General features: G+C 36.1%; 1 protein-coding gene across 1 annotated transcript in view; it reads right to left on the bottom strand.

The window, feature by feature from the left end:
• egr (TNF superfamily member 12 eiger) overlaps positions 1–16,240 on the bottom strand; it is a 213,445-nt gene extending 197,205 nt beyond the window's left edge. Inside the window, exon 1 of the mRNA XM_089104475.1 lies at positions 15,935–16,240. Coding sequence (XP_088960601.1) covers positions 15,935–16,216 — 282 coding nt within the window. The 5' untranslated portion in view covers positions 16,217–16,240. The remainder of the gene's footprint in view (positions 1–15,934) is intronic.
• Between the last annotated feature and the right edge of the window lie 5,277 nt (positions 16,241–21,517).

Raw genomic sequence — 21,517 nt, 5'->3', positions numbered from 1 at the left:
GAAAAAGAGGGCGTGGGGGGAATAGTTGCCCTCCGATGACTTTTGACTCTTAAAATAGGAGTAAAACTTCCAATTTACAATCGAATGAGCCCCCTCCGAAGTTTATACAACCATCCTTTCCATTTGATTTAGTTCAAATTCCCCCTCAATATTCTTTCAAATTTTCACCTCCATGTGCATAGCCTTAATAGTACTAGCATCATAGTAGCAGTGATAGTAGTAGGAGCAAAAGTAGCAGTAATAGTGTCGTTTTAGTAGTATTAGTAGCAGTAGCAGCAGCAGTAGTAAAAACAGTAGTAGCGTGTGCTGCCTTTTGGTCAGTTGACCATCCCCCTCACGATGCCTCGGAAGTTTCATCTTGATATGCTTAGTCGTTCTAAAGACATTACTGATACGCCCTTTTGACAATATGCATACACTTAGTATGTTTTGATTTAGTTCAACTTTCCCCTCAATATTTCCTCAGATGTTCATTTCAATATCCTCAGCCTTGGTAGCATTCGCTACAGAATCAGTAGTTTTAGTGGTAGTAGTAATAGTAGTAGTAGTGATACTTGTAGTAGTAGTAATAGTAGTAGTAGCGGGCTAATATTACATTTTTAGGCAATTGATCATATCCCTTATCATTTTCTGAAATTTCCAAATTGATATACTCATTCATTCCTGAGTTACGCCCTTTTGACAACCCGTATGTACATAACGGGTTGAGTTAGTTCCACACTCCCATCAACATTCTCTGAAAGGCTCACCTGAATGCCCTTCTTCTTTTTGGAAAGCAAAGTTAAAACATGCCCACCTTTTTCAATAATATTTAGTATATGTAAATAAAGGACGAATTGTCTAACCTTAAGCCGTTCCCCTGAGGGCTCTGGGGAAGGGATTGCCATCCTCAAAGACACAATTACTTGAACTTTTAACTATGCTGAACAAAATAGCTATCTCAAAATTTTGATTCGGTATCTGTTGGGAAATGATGGACATGGGGGGGGGGGGCTGGTTGTCCTCCAATCACTTTTGACTCTTAAAGAGGGCACTAAAACTTATAATTTGAATAAAGTTCTCATGTGCCACTGGGGCATAGCTTAAAACCCTTGTCCCGGGCTCTGGGGGGCTGTGTCAACCCCGGAGGCATTGTTAAATGATCTTTGGACAATTTGATCATATTGGTTATCTTAAAGTTTCGATCGGATGCATTTGTGGAAAAGAAGCCGTGGAGGGGCTTGTTGCCCTCTGATTACTGATGACTCTTAAAAAGGAATTAGAACTTACAATTCCTAATCAAATGAGCCTCCAAAAAAGATTATACTGCCACCCTTTCTATTAAAACCTTACATACCCCGGGTATAAATTACAACCCTTGTCCTCAGGCTCTAGGGGGTTGTGTTAACCCCGGAGGCATTGTTATATAATCTTCCGACTCTTTTGAACAAAATGGATATTTCATAATTTTGATTTGATGCATTGGGGGAAAACAGGGCGGGGGGGGGGGGTAGCTGTCCTCCAATCCCTTTCGAATTTTCAATTTCCAATCAAATGAGCCTTTTGAAAAGCTTATACGACCACCCCTTCCATAAAAACTTATATTCCCCCGGGAAAACTTACGACCCTTGTCTCATCCTCTGGGAATTTGTCTCAACCATGGAGGCATTGTTATATGATTTTTGGACTGTTTTAAATCAAATGGCTATTTCAAAAATTCGATCGGATGCATTTGGGAAAAAGAGGACGTGGGGGGAATAGTTGCCCTCCGATTATTTTTTACTCTTAAAATAGGAGTAAACCTTCCAATTTCCAATCGAATGAGCCCCCTCCGAAATTTATACAACCATCCTTTCCATAAAAACCTTATATGTTGACAATTGGCAACTAGCATAACTTATAGCCCTTGCCCTGAGGATTGTAGGGGTTGACATCCCCAAAGACATAATTACTGAACCTTTTAACTTTGATTAACAAAATCGTTACCTAAAAATTTTTACTGAAAGAGTTTGGGAAATGGTAGGTGTTTGGGGAGAGGCTGGTAGCACTCCGATTGATTTTAAAAGGGCACTAGAATTTTTGATTTCGAATCGAATGAGCTCCTTTCGAAGTTTCTACGACAGTTCCTTCTATACGAAGTGCCTTGGTGAAAAAATATACATTGTGTTAACATCGCTCTTTACTTAGGCAGAGCTATTGCGCTGCCTAAGATGAGAATTTTATTGTATTATATGTTTTCTTAACATCTTATGTTTTTAAATAAACGGATTTTGAATTCATTTATTTAAAAAAAAAAAAAAAAAAAAAAAAAAAAAAAAAAAAAAAAAAATAGGCCGTCAAGAATCCAAGCAGCCAGATTTGCTTTCATTTGAGGTTCTCTTTGTTCTGTACCTTGAATTGATGTGTCTTCATGGCCTGAAATTTTCAGCTGCTCAGCACACAAAAAAGAGCATTTTATATAAGCTGTTAATTTATACCCTTAGCTGTTCTTGAGATATTGCAGACACGCCCTTTTGACAACCTGGATGCAGGTAGTGATCTTTAACTCAATTCAAATCACTTTTCCTGAAACCATTTCCCGAGAGTTTCAAATTAATCCCTTAAGCATTTATGTAGATAATTGCAAATATATCATTTTGACAACCTGAATGCACTTATAATCCTTCGATTTAGTTCAATATTCCCTCGATATTTCATGAAAGTTCAAACTTCCTACCCTTAGCCAAACCATAGATGTTGTAGGTACGTTCTCTTGACAACCTTGACAACCTGGATGCACACAGAGTCTTTTAGTTTAGTTCAACATCCAATTCAACATTCCCTAAAATTTCCATCTTAGTACCCTCACCCATTTCTGAGATAATTCAGATACCCTCTTTTGACAACCTTTAGGCACATAGTGTCTTTTGATGGAATTTAACATGCCCTGAAGATTTCAACCGACTACCCTTACCCGTTACTGAGATATTCCAGATACACCCTCTTGACAATCTAGATTCCCTTAGTATCTTTTGGTTTAATTCAACCTCCTCCTCAACATTCCCTACAAGTTTCAACTTAATATCTTCAGTCACTCCTGAGATACTGCATAAACACCTTCGGACAACCTGCACATAGTGTCCTTTTATTTATTTCAACATACCATGAAAGTTTCGTCTTAATACACTTAGCCTTTTTAGGCACCCAGGATCAAAACAATACCCCTCTATCCCAATAATAAGTCCATATATAAGAAAAGGACAACTTGCATAATTCACAGCTCTTGTCCTGGGGGCTGTGGGACGTCATGTCATCCCCAGAGGCATAGTTACTAGAACTTCTGAGTGTCCGAACGAAATGGATATTAAAAATTTGGATTTTGTAAATGCAAAGTTTCTCCTATCACTTTTAATATCTATAACGGAGATAGAACATTCATCAATCGAAGGGGTTCCCTCTGTACTTTCAACGACCACTCTTTCCATACTAAGTGGCCAGGTGAAAAAACAAATAGTAATACATTTAAGCCATATCACTATCATAGGAAGCGCAGTAGCGCTGCCTAAGTAAAGAACGATGTTGGCACAATGTATTATAATTTTTTTCCATACCAGGGCATTTCGTATAGAAGGAGTTGTCGTAGAAACTTCGAAAACGGCTCATTCGATTGGAAATTGGAGTGGCTAGTGCCTGTTTAATAGTCGAGAGAGACTGGAGGACTACTAGCCCCCCCCCCGACGCCCATCGTTCCCTCAAACACATCCAATCAAAATTTTGAGATAGCCATTTTGTTCAGCGTAGTTGATTTCCAGATAGAAAATATATTTTTGAGGGAGACATTCCCCCAAAGCCCTCAGGGCAAGGGTTTGAAGCTATGCCCTGGGGGGCTATACAAGAACGATGTTTGCACCATGTATTATTTTTTTTTCTTTACAGAAGGGCACTTCGTATCGAAGAAGCTGTCGTAGAAACTTCGAAAAGGGCTGCTTCAATTGGAAATCGGAGTGGCTTGTGCCGTTTTTGATAGTCGAAAATGATTGGAAGGCAACTAACACCCCTTCCACGCCCACCATTTCCCCAAACACATACAATAATAATTTTGATATAGCCATTTTGCTCAGCGTAGTTTAATTCCAGATAGAAATTATGTTTTTGAGGAGGACACTCCTCCACAGCCCTCAGGGAAAGGGCTGTAAGTTATGCCCTTGGGGTATATAAGGTTTTTATTGAAAATGTATGTCGTAGAAACTTGGAAAAGGCCTCATTCGATTGGGAATTCGAAAAAATAGCCATTTTATTCAACCTAGTTGAAAGTTTTGAAAATTAGGTCTTTAAGGATGAGAATCCCTCCCCACCACAGCTCTCAGGGCACGGGTTGTAAGTTATGCCCTGGGGGCATATAAGGTTTTTATTGAAAGCGTTGACGTAGAAACTTCAAAAGGTCTCAGTCTTTTGAAAATTGAAATGGATAGTAACTGTTTTAAGATTTGAAAGCTATTTTATTGTTACTAACACCCCTCTCAATCACATCATTTTACCAAGCACATCCAATCAAAAGTGTGACATATCCATTTTGTTCAACGTAGTTGAAAGTTCTGGACACTAGTTCTTTTAGAATGATCACCCCATTAGAGCCGTAAGTGCAAGGGTTGTAAGTTATGCCCTGGGGGCATATAATACTTATATACAAAAGTTGTTGTAGAAATTTCAAAAGAGCTCATTTGATTGGAAATTGAAATAGCCCTTTTTCATAGGCAACGCAATCGCGGTGCCTAAGTAAAGAACGATGTTGGCACAATGTATTATTTATTTATTTTTTATATCAGGGCACTTCGTATCGAAGAAGTTGTCGTAGAAACTTCGAAAAGGGCTCATTCGATTGGAAATTGGAATTGCTAGTGCCCTTTTTAATAGTCGAAAGTGATTGGAAGGCAACTAACACCCCTTCTACACCCACCATTTCCCCAAACACATCCAATCACAATTTTGAGATAGCCATTTTGTTCAGTGTCGTTGATTTCCAAACAGAAATTATGTTTTTGAGGAAGGCACTCCCCCACAGCCATTAGGGTAAGGATTGTAAGTTATGTCCTGGGGGCATATAAGGTTTTTATAGAAAGTGTTGTTGCAGAAACTTCAAAATAGGTTCATTCGATTGGAAAAAAGGGCTAGTGCCCTTTTTAATAGTCGAAAGTGATTGGAGGGCAACTAATCCCCCTCTCACGCCCTCCTTTTCCCCAAACACATCCAATCAAAATTTTGAGATAGCCATTTTGTTCAACGTAGTTGAAAGTTCTGGAAACTAGGTCTTTGAGGATGACAACCCCCCAAGACCTCTCAGGGCAAGGGTTATATGTTATGCCCTGGGGGAAATAAGGTTTTCATAGAAAGCGTTGTCGTAGAAACTTCAAAAAGGGCTCATCTGATTGGAAATTGAAATGGCTAGTGCCCTTTTTATTAGTCGAAAGTGATTGGAGGGCAACTAACCCCCCTCTCATGCCTTTGTCAGCTTTGTCAGTTTAATATACATATGCTGATATTTAGTAATCAAAATGTTAATCTTATTTGATTTATTAAAGTTATAAAAGTAAGAACATTTATATTGTTTTCAGTAAAGTGAAAATTATGTTCTGGCCTTTAGAAGGCATAGGGGTTTTGAGCCAAACTTATGTTAATTTTTGCTCGTTTTGAGTTTGACTCGGCTATTTATCATAATTTCTGTTCGTTTTGGGTTTCATTCATTTATCGATGCTGATTTGTGGTAATTTCTCGCTTGGTAGATTATTGGATTTTATTTTTGCTCATTTTTTGTTTAATGGAGTTCTTTACTTTTCTTTGAAAAAATTATTTTGTGCCAAAAGTTTTTTAATTAATTTACTTAATGAACGCTATCGCGTTGCCAATGATTATATTTAAAATACTCGTAATCATTGCAAGGGATATGCTTGGAAAAAGTGTAGAGGGGCTACGATATAGGGAAGGAATCTATAAATTTTCTGTTTCAATCTATAACTCAGATAACGCACATTAAATCCAAATGGGGTTAGAGGAAACATACTTTCAGATTTTTGCTGAAAATATAGATAGAACCTCGTTGATCCTTTGTTCTTGGTAATAGATTGATGCTTTACTAGTGACTGAAGGGATAACCCAGTATTTTACATATACGGTAAATAAGGATTGACGCAATCATAAAAGGGTAAATAGACACAGCAGAAAACACAAAAGACACACTAAATATTACTGCCAATCTATAGGGTAATTGGCGGGGATTTATGATTGGTGTTAATTAATAATGCCTTGATTTTAGTCATATCAAAGTCATTATTTGTGGCCCAATCAGCAAAACTTGTGAAGACTTCTGTCGCCAGTTTTTAAATACTTGCAACCTTAGAACCCATTGCACGCACACATTGTGAGCATAAGCTTGAATTTTGAAATCAGTATCAGTATTTAGTTTAAGTAGATCATTTACACTAATAGATCAGGGAACATCGGTGCCAATTTACAAAAATGTTTGAAGGGGGTCAAATATTAGGGGGGGGTAGTTTTTTTTTCGATGAGAATACCTATAAAGGGTATTCTTCAATGAACATACCAAATGGAGATATTTTTCAAAATATAGGGGAAAGGGCGAAAATTGCCCCTCCTCCGTATTGGCACCACTGCCAGATAAATAAAAAAATATGACGCCTTGGGGGCAAGAATTTTCAAATTCAAGTGTAGTAACCTTTTCAAAGCAGACAAATCTATCAGTTAATTTACTATAAACTAGTTTTAGAATCCCAGCAGGACAACTTTTATCGATCAACTTTTTTAGAATACCCGCATGCCAAGCATAACGAAAAACATCTATTGTTGATTTAATCTTTACAAAGCCAAATTATATATTGTAAATCCAACTATTAGTAAAACACAAGGATTCGGTTATTTTCAACACTAATCTTGCCATTGTTCACAAGTTTCTCCAGCATTAGACAATAGGCTAATAGGTATGTAGTAGGAAACAGTAGTATTATATTTTTGTTCTATTTATTAATGATGATGAAAGTATTTGCGACTTTCCATCCTTAAGGAAATATGGAAATCTTAAACAAGCATTTATAATTTTCAACATAATAGGGAACATTATATTATCAGTCTGTTCTTTTTAAACTAAAACATAAGGTCCCGTCACGGCCTGCTGCTTTTATTGAACTTGTTTTAGTTATAATTTCCTGCCACTCGTGAAGACTGACTTCGTCCACGCCGTTTAAATTATTATTTAATATAATTGACACTTCTTCTCTAAGATTACGATGACAATTGATGTTGCAGGTTCTATCGTTGCAAAAACACCATTTGCAGAAGAGTTCTTCTCCAACTTCATTCAGTGAGTTATTATATGTTCCGTCATCTTTCTTTATGCCCCTTGACCGTTTCACTCTAATAGTGGACTATATTTTGTGTATCCTGGATAAGGAATTCGAACAGGCTTTTGCAAAAAGAAAGTTTCTCCAGTTGTCTGATTTTGTCAATACGGAAGTTATCCAATTTTGTCTTCAAGAACTCCAGTGGTATCCCACTTGACTTGACTTAAGGCTCCTGCTGGTGGTCCAGCGTAGAGAGAGATGAGACTCTTTGCCTCCATTCTGAACGGTCCTGCGCAAGCGTGACTTGATTTTGGAGATCAGTACCGATCATGGAGAAGTTTTGGGTAAGGCTGTCCCTCCATCTGAACCGGGGTCTTCCACGGGGGCGCTTCAAGCCATGTTGAGGAGAATTAAAGAATATTCGTGATCGCTAGTCTTTAGTTCACATGTGTTGTTGCTAAGTCTACCAGCCTAAACAGTCTTAAAGATTGTTTAGGTTCGCTCTCATCATTTAAGTTCAAGTTCTTTTAATTTTCAAACGCAAGATTTTTCGACAAGCAAAAGGTGATATTTATATCATCAGATTTAATAGTTTTAAAACTTATTCGTTCACCAAACCAAAATTACAATTATTCTTAGAGTTTTTCCTAGAGCATGAGACTGATTCAAACTTACTTAAAAATAGTAAATTACACTGTTTTCATATTTTTCTGAAACTTTTTCAGTGCATCTTTCAATTGAAAAAAAAAGAAAGCAAGTTTCAAAAAGGTAATTCGACAAATGGACAAAACTAAAACTTTGCTATCAATAGTAAAACTAGTGGTACGTTGACACATTAAACCGTAGGACTGCCAGCAAGGTAATGGCTGTTAGTCAGCCATAAAGATTTAATGGCCGTTACTCGGCCATAAAGATTTAATGGCCGTTACTCGGCCATAAAAATTTAATTGCCGTTACTCGCATGTACAGCAGATCGACCGCTTGGATACTTAGTACCAGTTAAATGTGAAAAAAATTGTTGCACGCTACGAACTTGTGCATTTTTGTCCGAAAACACACCTGTGTAACCTAAGATAATTAAACATGGCTTGAGTCGGTGGATGTGTAAGCAACTGCAACAAATACTTCTTAGTAATCAAGAATCTAACTTGTAGGTAATTACAGTTTTTATGATGTAATTCTAAGGAGATAGTGAACCGGTATTAAAACTTTTTTGTTCAGAAATATTCTTGTCGCATATTGATAATTATCTTTGGTAATTGAGAAAATTGCAAAAGCGGTACAAGGAATCCAACAAGGGTAATTAATAAGAACACAACAACATCGTTTTTGTTAAATTTTAACATTACATCCTTGCAGATATGGCTTAGAGGATAAATTTAAGAACAAATTATAAAGTAAAAATAAGTTTTGCAAGTGTTTTTTTTTTTTGCAAATTCAAGTGATAAGGAAAGTTACGGTTCTAAGAAATCAACAAATGAATGCTATCATAAATATTAGGGGTCTGTCAGTCTCAGAACTGTGCTCCTTTAACTAAAGTTTAAATGTCTATTTATTAACAAAGCACAGTAGATCACTACTGTGCAGTCAGCTGTGTAGTTGGGCTGGGACTATTTCAGTTGGCTGTGTAGTTAGGCTGAATAATATTCAGCGTAAAGTATAAGAAAAGTTTCAAGTTGTGATGCATAGCTTATGCATGGTTTAAAGAAAATTTTCTAGAATCGAACGTAAATAAGCCTCAGTTTAAGTATTCTCTAGAATAAAATAGATTCGTAACGAAGTGGTTTCAAGGTCACTGAACGGGTTCCAAGTTTCTGTGCGTCCTTGCTGATGAAAATGATCCTAATTAACCCTCTTATATGAGCGTATTATGCTTCATTGTATAAGATGGCTACTTTCCCTTTTTGGTAGAAACCATTCATTGTCGAATAGTCCCGTTCTCTTAAGACCAGCGGCGTCGTTTGGGGGTGGCAAGGGGGGGGGCCGTTGCCCCCCAATAATGTGGAGAAAAAATATTATAAATCCCATGCCCTTTGACTATTCAGACATGGACCCCTCTTTCCCCCCCCCCAATAAAAATGCTGGAGATTCGCCCCTGCTTAAGACGAAAGTAGTTTTTAAAACTTATAATTTGACCTGGCGAATACGTTTCTTAATCCAAATTTAAGCTTATCAACCTAGGTCTTCAGTATGTCTCTTGCATACCAGCTTGACTGGACTATATATTATGGTGAATAGCTTCTTTGATTCATCCCACAATCACAATGACTGGTAAGTTTTTAAAGAAAACTTAGTGCCTGTAAAGATTAGGTTATTCGATATAAATTGAAGCTTAATAGATCAAATCTTTCTTTGTCCAGCCCTTGCAAAGGTTTTTATTATAGAAGAATAGAAGGGACCTACCTGAATCATGAGCTTTTCGACTTGCATACATGACTTTTTAATGGTTTTATTTTTTTTTTTGTTCTCTAGAGTATGAAATTATATTTAAACATGCACTGAAATAAATTAAAGGGCTATGGACGTACTATGCCAGGTGGACGTAACATCATTTTAAGGCGAGGTGGACGTGACATCTCTTCGAGGACTTGAAAGTGTACATATTCGAAACGCTGACGTTGTGCAAAAAACGGACTATTTTTGGTCCTTTCGAAAATTGGTAATGGATGGGATGGGGCTTGTTGCTCAAAGAAAAAAAAAGTTTTTTTTTAGGGAAAATTAAGCATGCCTTTGCCTTCTACTAGTTAAAAATTTCGAATTAAAGAAGCTAGCTCAAGTAGAAGATCATTCCCTGAGGTCAATTTCCTAGGTCAGGAGCTGGCTTAAAATATCATCCAATTGATAACACCCTGCTGCTTATCTTGTAATTTATGCTGATTTCAATTTTTTGAGGGGTCGCATACTTTCCACCAACTCGTGTACATGCTCGGAATGCCAAGTGTGCCGCCCAGTTACATCATGGTTGGCGCAGTTCCACCATGCGTTGTCCGGCCCGCGCAACACTTGGCACATTTCCTTCAGACTTGGCACATTTTTTCCACTCTTGGCATGCTCAAGGCCGTACCCAGGGTTTTTTTCAGGGGGGGATACTCAAAGATTTTTTTCGGGGGGGGGGGGGGGTTACATAAAAAAAACTAAAAAAAACATTTGTTTATATCCATTTTTTACGTTTTTACGAGTTAGACAAACATTTCGGGGGGGGGGGTAAAACCCCCCAAACCCCTTGGTTACGCCCTTGAGCATGCGCCACCTCTTCTATATGATTTCTGAAAATCGGCAGCCCCTCGGTCTTTGTAAGGGAAATTACCATGAGGTTTTCCGTTTTGGGAGGACACAGGCTATAAATGCTAGAAGAACATCTAATTATCCACCAGATAGATACAAATGGAAAAGCAAATACATAGCCAGTACGAGGGAGTTTTAGGGTCTGGCCCCGCCAGAAATGCCAACAATTGCAAGACTTTGCCACAACAGCTCTCCACATATGTATATAATTCGGGTACTTACGCATTTGCTGATACCCACGCCAGAAGTCAAGTTTGGTTAATGCTAATGAAACAACACAGAATAAGATGAAAATATAATAGTTTACAAACAAATTTGGGCTATATATTTGCACATTAGAGGGGGGGGGGGTAAAGCATAGCGCACATTAAATACGTAACGTAACGTAACCTAAGTACCTTTTCCCCCTAAACCCCAAAAACCATTAGTTTAGATATTGTAAACGCAATGACAAACCACAGTTTGCGACCCAATTCTCTATTGGCAAATACCGGTTTGACTAGTTTTTCCTTTAGCTCAATATATCGCGTGGGTATCAGCTAATGCATAATTAGCATAATTTGTTTGTTCTCTTCCAAATTAAACTCTCTTCCGTCGAAGATATTGTGAATAAGTGCCTGACAGGGAAGTAATTTGTTTTGGGGCAGGAAGAAAACTGATCCTCCAGACCCTCTTTTACCCCCCTCCCCCAGCTGAAATTTAGCGTTTTTAAAGATCAGGTCAAAACTGAGGCAAGTCAACATAATTCAAGCATCCACAGAAACAGATCAGTTTTCTTCAGTATACCATTGCCTTTACTGTACTATATGACTCATTTTTCATTTTGCACAGTCATTTTCCCCTAGAATCCGGACAAAATTGCGCCCCTGGTGCCTGGGTAGAAGAACCAAAATTTCCTTACAAAGCAACTGTTATGGTTACAAAAGAAGACTCATCTCATTCTTTTCTTTCTTTTTTTCGCTATAACAACTACAGTTGTGGAACAGTTGAGCACTTAAATTAGAGGACAGCAGAGGTTTTTTGAATGCCCCCAAACTCAATAATGTTTTTCCTTGTCAAAGTGCCTCGTATTTGAGCAGAAATTAAGGTACTTGTTTAGAATCCGGTAAGTACTCTAGAAGTGAAGTCTCGTTAATGCCAATGAAATAAAACAAAATAGGATAAAAATATAATAGTTCAGAAACAAATTTGGGCTATATATCTAAACATTAGGGGGTGGGGTAAAGCATAACATATATTAAATCCGTAACCTAACATAGCCCAACCTAGGTACCTTTTATTCCCCCTAAACCTCAAAAAACTAATGTTTAAATATAGTTCCCGGATTAAGAAACCCTTTGTTTATACATTGTCTCATATGAAATACCGGGTACCTTCGCAATACAATTCTCGAATACTTACCGGATTCTAAACAAGGACCGAAATTAATTTGTAATCGCTTTTTTGTGTTCAATTTACGTTCCATTTAATTATATCCTTGCATAATTTAAAACAAAGCTATTGGACAAAGACCATCCCCAGCAAGTTTGAAATTGACAAATTAAGCATACATAACGGCTGTTGTAATTCAATTTGTGAAAAAAAAACACGATTTTTCTGTCCTGCCCATTCTTAGTGAAATCTCTAGCTATCGTTCATTCCCTCCCCATCTCCCAAAAATAGAAATGACTTCTTTGACTTCTGTCAAAGAAGTCAAATATACCCCAAGAGTATAACCATATACAGATTAAGGGTATAAATCAACTATTACTGCAAAATGTTTCTTAATTCATGTAATGTAACTATTAACAGTATAAACCGGTTGTGATATAAATCAAATAATATAGGATTACCAATGCTGGCGGCTGACAAAATCAAACAGTTCGTGGTAACACACTGTAAGTAAGAAGCGACCCGGCTCAATGGTAACCAAAACTCTAGAAAACGGTATTTTGATACAAATAGATACATCAAAAGAATCAGATTTTAATGTTGATTTCAAATATATAAGTTTCAGCAAGTTTAGTCCTACCCATCAAAAGTTACGCGCCTGAGGAAATTTGGCTGATTTTCGAAAAAAGGGGGAAAGACCCCCTAAAAGTTATGGAACCTTAATGAAAATCACACCATCATATTCCACGTATCAGAGAACCATATTGTAGAGGTTTCAAGCTCCTATCTACAAAAATGTGGAATTTTTCATTTTTTGCCAGAAGAAAGATCACGGGTGCGTGTTTATTTTTTTGTTTGTTTTTTTCCCCAGGGGTGATCGTATCGACCCAGTGATCCTAGTATATCGTGGGAGGGCTCATTGGAATGGAAATTAAAAGTTCTAGTGCCCTTTTTAAGTGACCGAAAAAAATGGGGGGCAACTAGGCCCCCTCCCACGCTCATTTTTTTCCCAAAGTCACCTGATCAAAATTTTGAGATAGCCATTTTGTTCAGCATGTTCGAAAATATTATAAGTATGTCTTTTAGGATGACTTAATCCCCCGAAGTTCCCGGGGAGAGGGCTGAAACTCATGAATTTTACCCAATGTTAACATATAGTATTGGTTATTGGGAAGTATACAGACGTTTTCAGGGGAGATTTTTCCTGGTAGTGGGGGGGGGAGGGGTCGGGGGTTATGTGGGAGGATCTTTACACGAAGTAATTTTTCATGGGGGAAGGGACATTGCTATGAAGGAGACGCCGGACTTCCCAGCATTATTTAAAAAAAGATCAGAAATTAAATATAAAAAAACAAGTTTTTCAACTGCAACAGCAGCAACATCAAAACTTAAAATGAAAAGAAAATATTACATATATGAATGAGTTGACTCCCTAGTCAATACTTCACTCTTTAAGCCAAAGATTTTTTAGTACTTTCATAAGAGCTATTTATTCTAATTAACGGCCTTTGTGATTAAGCGGTCATTTTTAAAGAATTGGAACAAAATTCGAACTTTCGCATAAAGGGCAAGGTATTGACTAGGGGGCGAACCCCCTAATATATGTATTAAAAATATATGAATATAGAAGTTCTTTACGTATCGTAAGTTACGTATATTTATTACTAATAAAAACGTTCGTAAATAAAATTAAACAATTTCGAGAAAGCCATTTAACTAAATAAAAGTAAATTAATATGAAAATTTTGTTTTAATTATTCATGTACGGTGAGCCAAGATCAAAACCTGCATTTATTCTAAAACGTTCAAAAATTAAATAAAAAAACAAGTTTTTTTTAACTGAAAGTAAGGAGCGACATTAAAACTTAAAACGAACAGAAATTATTCGGTATTATGAAAGGGACTGTCCCCTCCTCAGCGCCTCCCTCTTTAAGCTAAAGTTTGACTTTCTCACAAATCTATTTTTTTTAACAATGAAAAACTTTAGCGTAAAGAGCGAGGCGTTGAGGAGGGGGCAGCCCCTTTCATATACAGAATAATTTCTGTTCGTTTTAAGTTTTAATGTCGCTGCTTACTTTCAGTTAAAAAAACTTGTTTTTTTAATTTAATAATTAAAAGATATAAAGTAAACTAAAGAGCTGACCGAAAGTTCTAAGAAGAATTAACTTCAAAAGACAAGGAAATATAAACTTGAACAAAAAACTTCAATAATGTATATCAAATTGATAAACGCATTGCTTTTAGAAACATTTACTATAGACGGCTAGCCAAATGAAGTTAGTCTAACAAAAATGAACTTTAAGTAAAGATAATAATGTAGGTCTTAAAAAGCGAAATGCCCTTTAGACACCTGCAATATCATTTTGTACTGCGTTTGGCATAGAATGGCGTTTCAAGCCTCTTGCCTGCCTTAACTTTGGAAAAAATGGTAGTAAATTAACGCACAAGAGCTATTGAGAAGTAAACATGTTAAGAAAACAATTCTTACTTCATAATATGCAGAAAAATTGTAGTTAACACCTTTTGAAGGCACTTCCCCTAACTTTACCCCCCCCCCCCCCCCCTACCCATTATATGCAAAATTATAGCCCAAATTATATATTTCCCATGCATTTTTTGAAGTGTCACTCTTTTTTCAAATACCCGTAAATTTCAATACCCGTAAATTGAATCAACACTGACGAAATCAAAATACGGAAAACACAGGAAATATATAATTTGGGCTATATAACTGCACATTAGGGGGAGGGGTGAAGTATAGTGGAAGCGGCATAAAAGTGTGTTAACTAAAATTTTCTTTAATTCTCAATATGTTTCCGTCTTAAGAGTCCCAAATGCGCATTAACACCGAAGTAATATATTTTTCCTTAATTTCAGTTTTAGTTGACTTTTCTTTGACTAATTGAGAACACAAAAAATAAGGAATTGAGCAGAATTTTAAGCTATACTGGGATTGGGATTTTTTCAAGTTAACACAAAGGATTCTAAATACTTTAAAACCAAATAAATGAAGACTTGGCAAAGTTATGACGCTCGATCGACTATCCATGGGCCTTTTTCGTGCTGTAGATTTTTCGGAAAAGTCTCACTTTCGTAACACAAAGTTAGGCAAGTCCATGTTTGTCAATGTTTAGTGGCTTACCGTTCACTGTTAATTGTTCATGTTAATGAACGATAATCACAGAGTGATCTTTGTTATCAGCGACAACTAAAGAAATAGGCTAAACACAAGTTCTTTTTCAAAAAAAGTAAAGACTGACACTAAAACTGAAAGCAAGGGGAAATTACCTTGTGTTTGACGGGAAGTTGTCGCCTCCCTGAATCCCAATCCTCTGTTCTTTACGCCAAATTATGATTAGTGCTTTCCTATAGCCATTTTAAATTACAAAAAAGTTACCCATTGCAAGTGTTACTTACTAATTACTTTTCAAAACATTTGAACTGAAAGTTTTTTTTTTAATAGCATACACGACTAAATGAACCCTTGGTACTAATCCGTTAGCTAGTACACACTCGAGAATATGGATCTATAAAATTAGACAGTAATCGGTTTATTGCTGTTTGTATACGGAAACAATTAGCTTCGGCTCATGGGAAAACTACATTGTAGCTATATTGTAATAAATGTTTAGTTGGTATTTTGGTTAGGTTACATTTTGCCCGCAGCCCCGCTATACTTAACCCCCCCCCCCTAATGTGCTAATATACTGTCCAAATTATGTATATCCTATTTATCTCCCAAGCGTCTCAATTGTTTCAACCCCGTACCTGTAGATCCCAATTCTCGAGTGTGTACTGGCTAACAGATAGGTACCGAGCCTTTTTATTTTTGGTACATTTTGATGAAATTCAAAGTTTCGATTACAAAAAAACGACCCTGGCTAAGCCACTGTGTAGTTTATTGGTCAGCATAAAATCAGGCTATGATTAGGAATATATCAAGCAAGGGCTAGTAGAATTAAACATACTTTGGAAAGATCCGGATAATCTCTTCCATGTGTAATGTCTTTAATGACATCTTTAAGTTCACATACTTCCTTTTGCAATGTATCTACTTTTTCTTCTAGATATTGCACTTTCATAAGACTTAGGATCACACATACTGTTGAAACAGTTAATATTAAAAATATGGCAGAGGTAATATAAAGAAACACTTTTTGGCTCCAATTCACCGATTTAGGGCAGGAGGCAATTTCTTTGTTTAATAGAACTGTATAAGTATCTGCAAACGATGTATTTTTCCCTGTCATGATTATCACATCTTTAATGACGGAACTCAAGTTTAACACTGACTGTTGAAGATGCGAGAAACATAATATATGACAAGAACTCTTGAGTTTGCGCAATTTTACAACTCGAAAAAAAACAAGAACAAAATGTTTACAGACAAAAAAATAATCATGGAGATTTATTGATTGATTTGGCCATATCTGCCCACGAAGGGGAAGTTAGGAAAGCATAACCCGTCAGATTGGTCCAATTCATCCCTCAAGAAAAAAAATGTTTCAATGTTTAAAAAAATGTTTCCCTTATTCCTGAAATTTTAACTGAGGTGTCTACATGGCCCAAAATCTTAATGCAGATCAGGCTATTGAAAATTTTTAAAAATTTAGTGTTTTTGCGTTAGGAACCATATAACCACGTTTTCTTGAAAAAATGTATTGTCCTTATTAAGAGTCCCTAGGTCCAGTCTAATTACCATGAAAGTTTCTGGGTCTGTTTTTGGGCATTTTTGGACCAACATGGCAGTTTTTTCCTGACTTTCGTCATCATTTAGGCCCCCTTGTCTTTGTGTTAATATCTTGTACGCCTAATTCATTCTGAAAAAAAAAAAATGTTGGCCCAGACTCAGGTCAAATGTAAATACAACCAACATTCAGAACATTTTTACTATCATTCAGGTGAGTCTGGCCCGCTCTGCATGCCCTGTAAGTTAAAAGCCTACCAGAGAGAAAAAACTTGGGGGGGGGGGGGCTACGGAACGAGAGAGCGAAAGTAAGTTCGAATATTTTTCTGCACAGGGGTCTATCTGGACAAGAAACTTATGAACTGATATTTTCAAGCCGAATGGACAACCGAAATTTAAGGCCCCAATTTGTAGGCCTCGAATATTTTATTCTTTGAGTGTTGAATGATCAAAAGTATTCAGGTTCCCTTGACCCAATAGGTTACGTATATAACTAACGAATTTTTAAGAAAAACTACAGGAAATTTTTCGGGCGAACCAAATTTTAGGAGAAAAATGTTTACGCACTCCTATTGCAAGCCCTAACGATAATATTTTCAATGCCCCTGCCCTTCTCTAACACTCCCTGAAAGTTATAGATTAATCTTCAAAGTTGTTTCCGAGACTTTACGAATATGTTGTTCTGATAGCTTGAGTGAATATACTATTTTTCGATTTACCTTGCTACTTCACCATAGTAGAAAGGCCCCTATTGATCTGAGCGGGAGTCCAAATATGGGCATAGAGTCTGACGGGGACCGGAGTCAATGACCTAAATTTCCAAAGGTGGATTATTGTTTCCAGGCAAAGTTTTAATGTCTTTGGAGTTTGTCCAGCAGAATTGTCTCCGGGACGAAGTTTATTAATATCTTTGGAGTTCGACCAGGAGAATTGTTTCCGGCGAATGTTTTGATCTTAGAGACGAAGAGTTTAACGCTGGAAAGGGTTTCCTAGTAATTTCAAATGTGACAGCGCAGGGATGCCAAAAACAAAAGGAACATGCAGAAATTACGTTTAGGGATTATTTGGGCGAAACCGTTTTAGACATTTTATGGAATTATTTCGGCGAAACAGTTAGAGACATTTTAAAAGATGATTTTAGAAGATGTTTTAGAAAAGGTTTTGAGTGTGGTCGTTGTAATACACAAGTTCCATTTGAACAGTGTCGTGAGGTCCTCTACCCCAACCCCAAAGGGGCCCCATCCCCCTACCCCAACCCCGAAGGAAGCCCCCGGTCCTCAAAGGTCCCCCAGGTTCCCAAAGGGTCCCCCGGGCCCCCATTTTTTAATACTTTTTTAAGGCTTTATTATATGTTTTCAGAACAATTTATTTTCTTAATGTCCATCCTAAACCCATTTTACAAGTTGAAATGGGCAAAACTGTTTTAGGCATTTTAGGGAATTATTTCGGAAAAACAGTTAGAGACATTTTAAAAGATGATTTTAGAAGATGTTTTAAAAGAGGATTTGAGGGTGAAACTCTGTGGTCGGTATAATACACAAGTTCCATTTGAACAGTGTCGTGAGGTCCCCTACCCCAATCCCAAAGGCCCCCGATCCCCCTTATGCCCCTCGAGCCCCCAAAGACAACCGGAACCCCATCCCCTCCCATTTTTTAAAAATAATTTTTGAATTTTTTTAACATGGTATTTTTTTAACTTTTTTACGTATCTTAAAATGACATGAAATATGGTTACGGTTCTACCAATCGTACACTGTGCTTGTTCATAAACACGACGCGGCTTTCCCACTGGTACTCTATGGCAGGTTATCGACACTACCTAGTTTATTGCGTGCATTAAATCAGTATTTTTTACGCAGTGGAAGGATAAACACACAACTCATATCTGTAAAAAAGTGAAGATGAATTATTCGACGAAAGTATGTGCACATGAAAAAATCAACGTCGTGTTGAATGCTGACAAGGAGAAATACCTGAACTATGAAACGAGTGCAAGTGGTAACACTATTGGAAATGTATGCATGCGTTGTCATGACAGCGAGAAGTTAGATTTCTTTGGAGTACCCAAGAATTTCCATCGTGTAAACGGTGGATATGCGAAAGTAACATTACCAGAGAAATTAGTGCTCAAAGAGAATGCAAACTTAAAAATAATTGTCGATGATCGGGAACAACTCCTTGCTACTGTTGCTGGTAACACATTACCTGTTGATACATCCTATCATCATCTTTCGGGTATTATTATTTTAAAGAGAACAAGAAGAAGACAAGCATACTCCTGCAATAATGTCATTAATCATATCTTGTCAATATGCCAAAACTGCTGTCTATGTAAAAATAATGTGACAATAGACAATGAAATCGCAGGCAGAATAAAAACGACATTAGCAAACAATATCATCAATGAATATAAAGATGAATTGACGGAAAGTGAAGCGCAAGTGTACTAATAATGTATAATAATGTATTTAACGTATTTTTATATTAATATTCTACATGTTGTTATTTCATTAAAAATATCTTATGCATTATATTGTTAAGTGTTCATTATTTTTAGGGTATGCTAGAACGTCAAACGTTCAGAATATCTATTAAAAAGGTCAGAGATGTAAAAAAAAGAATTTTTAGAGATAAAGATACTACTAGAAGGCTCAATTTTTCATAGAAAATAGAAAAGTTCAAGATCTCTTCTGAATTTTACCAAAGAACACAATTCATTTCTAATTTCACCAGAGAAAATAAAAAGCTTCCACTTCAGTTTTAAGTTCACCAAGACATAAAAATTTAAAGTTCACTTCTAAATTTTTCCGTAAAAGATAGGAAAAGTTATGCTATGATTGTGATTATTTTCCCTGAAGATAAAAAGTTTCACTTTAATTCTAAATTTTCTTAAATTCAATTCCGATCATTCTCAAAGAGTCAAATTTAAAGTTCTGTTCCAATTATTTTCCCGGAAGAAAAAAAGTTCAACTTCGATTCTGAATTTTCTCAATAAAAATGAAATAAGTTATTGATCATTTCTATTTACACAAACTAATATAAAAATTTCCTCTTCAGTTCAGCTTTTTCTCAAAGAGATGAAAAAATTTAAAGTTCTGTTCCAAATTTTTCATAGAAGATAGAAAAGTTCAAGTTCTCTTCTGAATTTTACCAAAGAACATAATTCAATTCTAATTTCTCCAGAGAAAATAAAAAGCTTCCACGTCAGTTTTAAGTTCACCAAGACATAAAAAATTTAAAGTTCAGTTCTAAATTTTTCCATAGAAGATAGGAAAAGTTACACTATGATTGTGATTATTTTCTATGAAGATAAAAAGTTTCACTTTAATTCTAAATTTTCTTAAATTCAGTTCCGACTTTTCTCAAAGAGATGAAAAAATTTAAAGTTCTGTTTCAAATATTTTCCACGTCAGTTTTAAGTTCACCAAGACATAAAAAATTTAAAGTTCAATTCTAAATTTTTCCGTAGAAGATAGGAAAAGTTATACTATGATTGAGATTATTTTCCATGAAGATAAAAAGTTTCACTAAAATTCTAAATTTTCTTAAATCTTAAAATGACATGAAATATGCTTACGGCTCTACCAATCGTACTCTGTGCTTGTTCATAGACACGACGCGGCTTTCCCACTGGTACTCTATGGCAGGTTATCGACACTACTGAGTTTATTGCATGCATTAAATCAGTATTTTTTACGCAGTGGAACGATCAACACACAATTCATATCTGTAATAAGTGAAGATGAATTATTCGACGAAAGTATGTGCACATGATAAAATCATCGTCGTGTTGAATGCTGACAAGGAGAAATACCTGAACTATGAAACGAGTGCAAGTGGAGATCTTATTGGGAATGTATGCCTACGTTGTCATGCCAGTGAGGAGTTAAATTCCTTTGGTGTACCCAAGAATTTCCATCATGCAAGTGGTGGATATGCGAGAGTAACATTACCAGAGAAATTAGTAGTCAAAGAGAATGCCAACTTAAAAATAATAGTTGATGAAGAGGGACAACTTCTAGCTAATGGTTCTGGTAGCATGTTAGCCGTTGATAGATCTTATTGCTATCTTTCCGGTGTTAGCATTCGAATGAAAGCAAAAGGAAAAAGAAGACATGCATACAGCTGCATCAACATCATAAATCATATCATGTCAATGTGCCAAAACTGCTATCTATGTAAAAATAATGTGACAATAGACAGTGAAATCGCAGGCAGAATAAAAAGGACATTAGCAGACAATATCATCGATGAATATAAAGATGAATTGACGGAAAGTGAAGCGCAAGTGTACTAATAATGTAAAATAATGTATTTAACATATTTTTATATTAATATTCTACATGTCGTTATTTCATTAAAAATATCTTATGCATTATTTTGTTAAGTGTTCATTATCTTTAGGGTATTCTAAAACGTCAAACGTTCAGAATATCTATTAAAAAGGTCAGAGATGTCAGAAAAAGAATTTTAGAGATAATGATACTACTAGCAGGCTCACTTTTTCATAGAAGATAGAAAAGTTCAAGTTCTCTTCTTAATTTTACCATAGAACACACTTCAATTCTAATTTCACCAGAGAAAATAAATAGCTTACACATCAGTTTTAAGTTCACCGAGACATGAGAAATTTAAAGTTCACTTCTAAATTTTTCCGTAGAAGATAGGAAAAGTTATACTATGATTGTGATTATTTTCCATGAAGATAAAAAGTTTCACTTTAATTCTAAATTTTCTTAAATTCAATTCCGACCTTTCTCAAAGAGTCAAATTTAAATTTCTGTTCCAAATATTTTCCCGGAAGAAGAAAAGGCCCAAGACATAAAAAATTTAAAGTTCACTTCTAAATTTTTCCGTAGAAGAT

This window comes from Artemia sp. Qi Xiang Cuo, chromosome 18, assembly GCF_049724085.1.
Source record: "Artemia sp. Qi Xiang Cuo chromosome 18, ASM4972408v1, whole genome shotgun sequence".
Taxonomy (NCBI): domain Eukaryota; kingdom Metazoa; phylum Arthropoda; class Branchiopoda; order Anostraca; family Artemiidae; genus Artemia; species Artemia sp. Qi Xiang Cuo.
The sequence above is the reverse complement of the archived record's forward strand: the minus strand, read 5'-3'. Positions and strand labels throughout refer to the sequence as shown.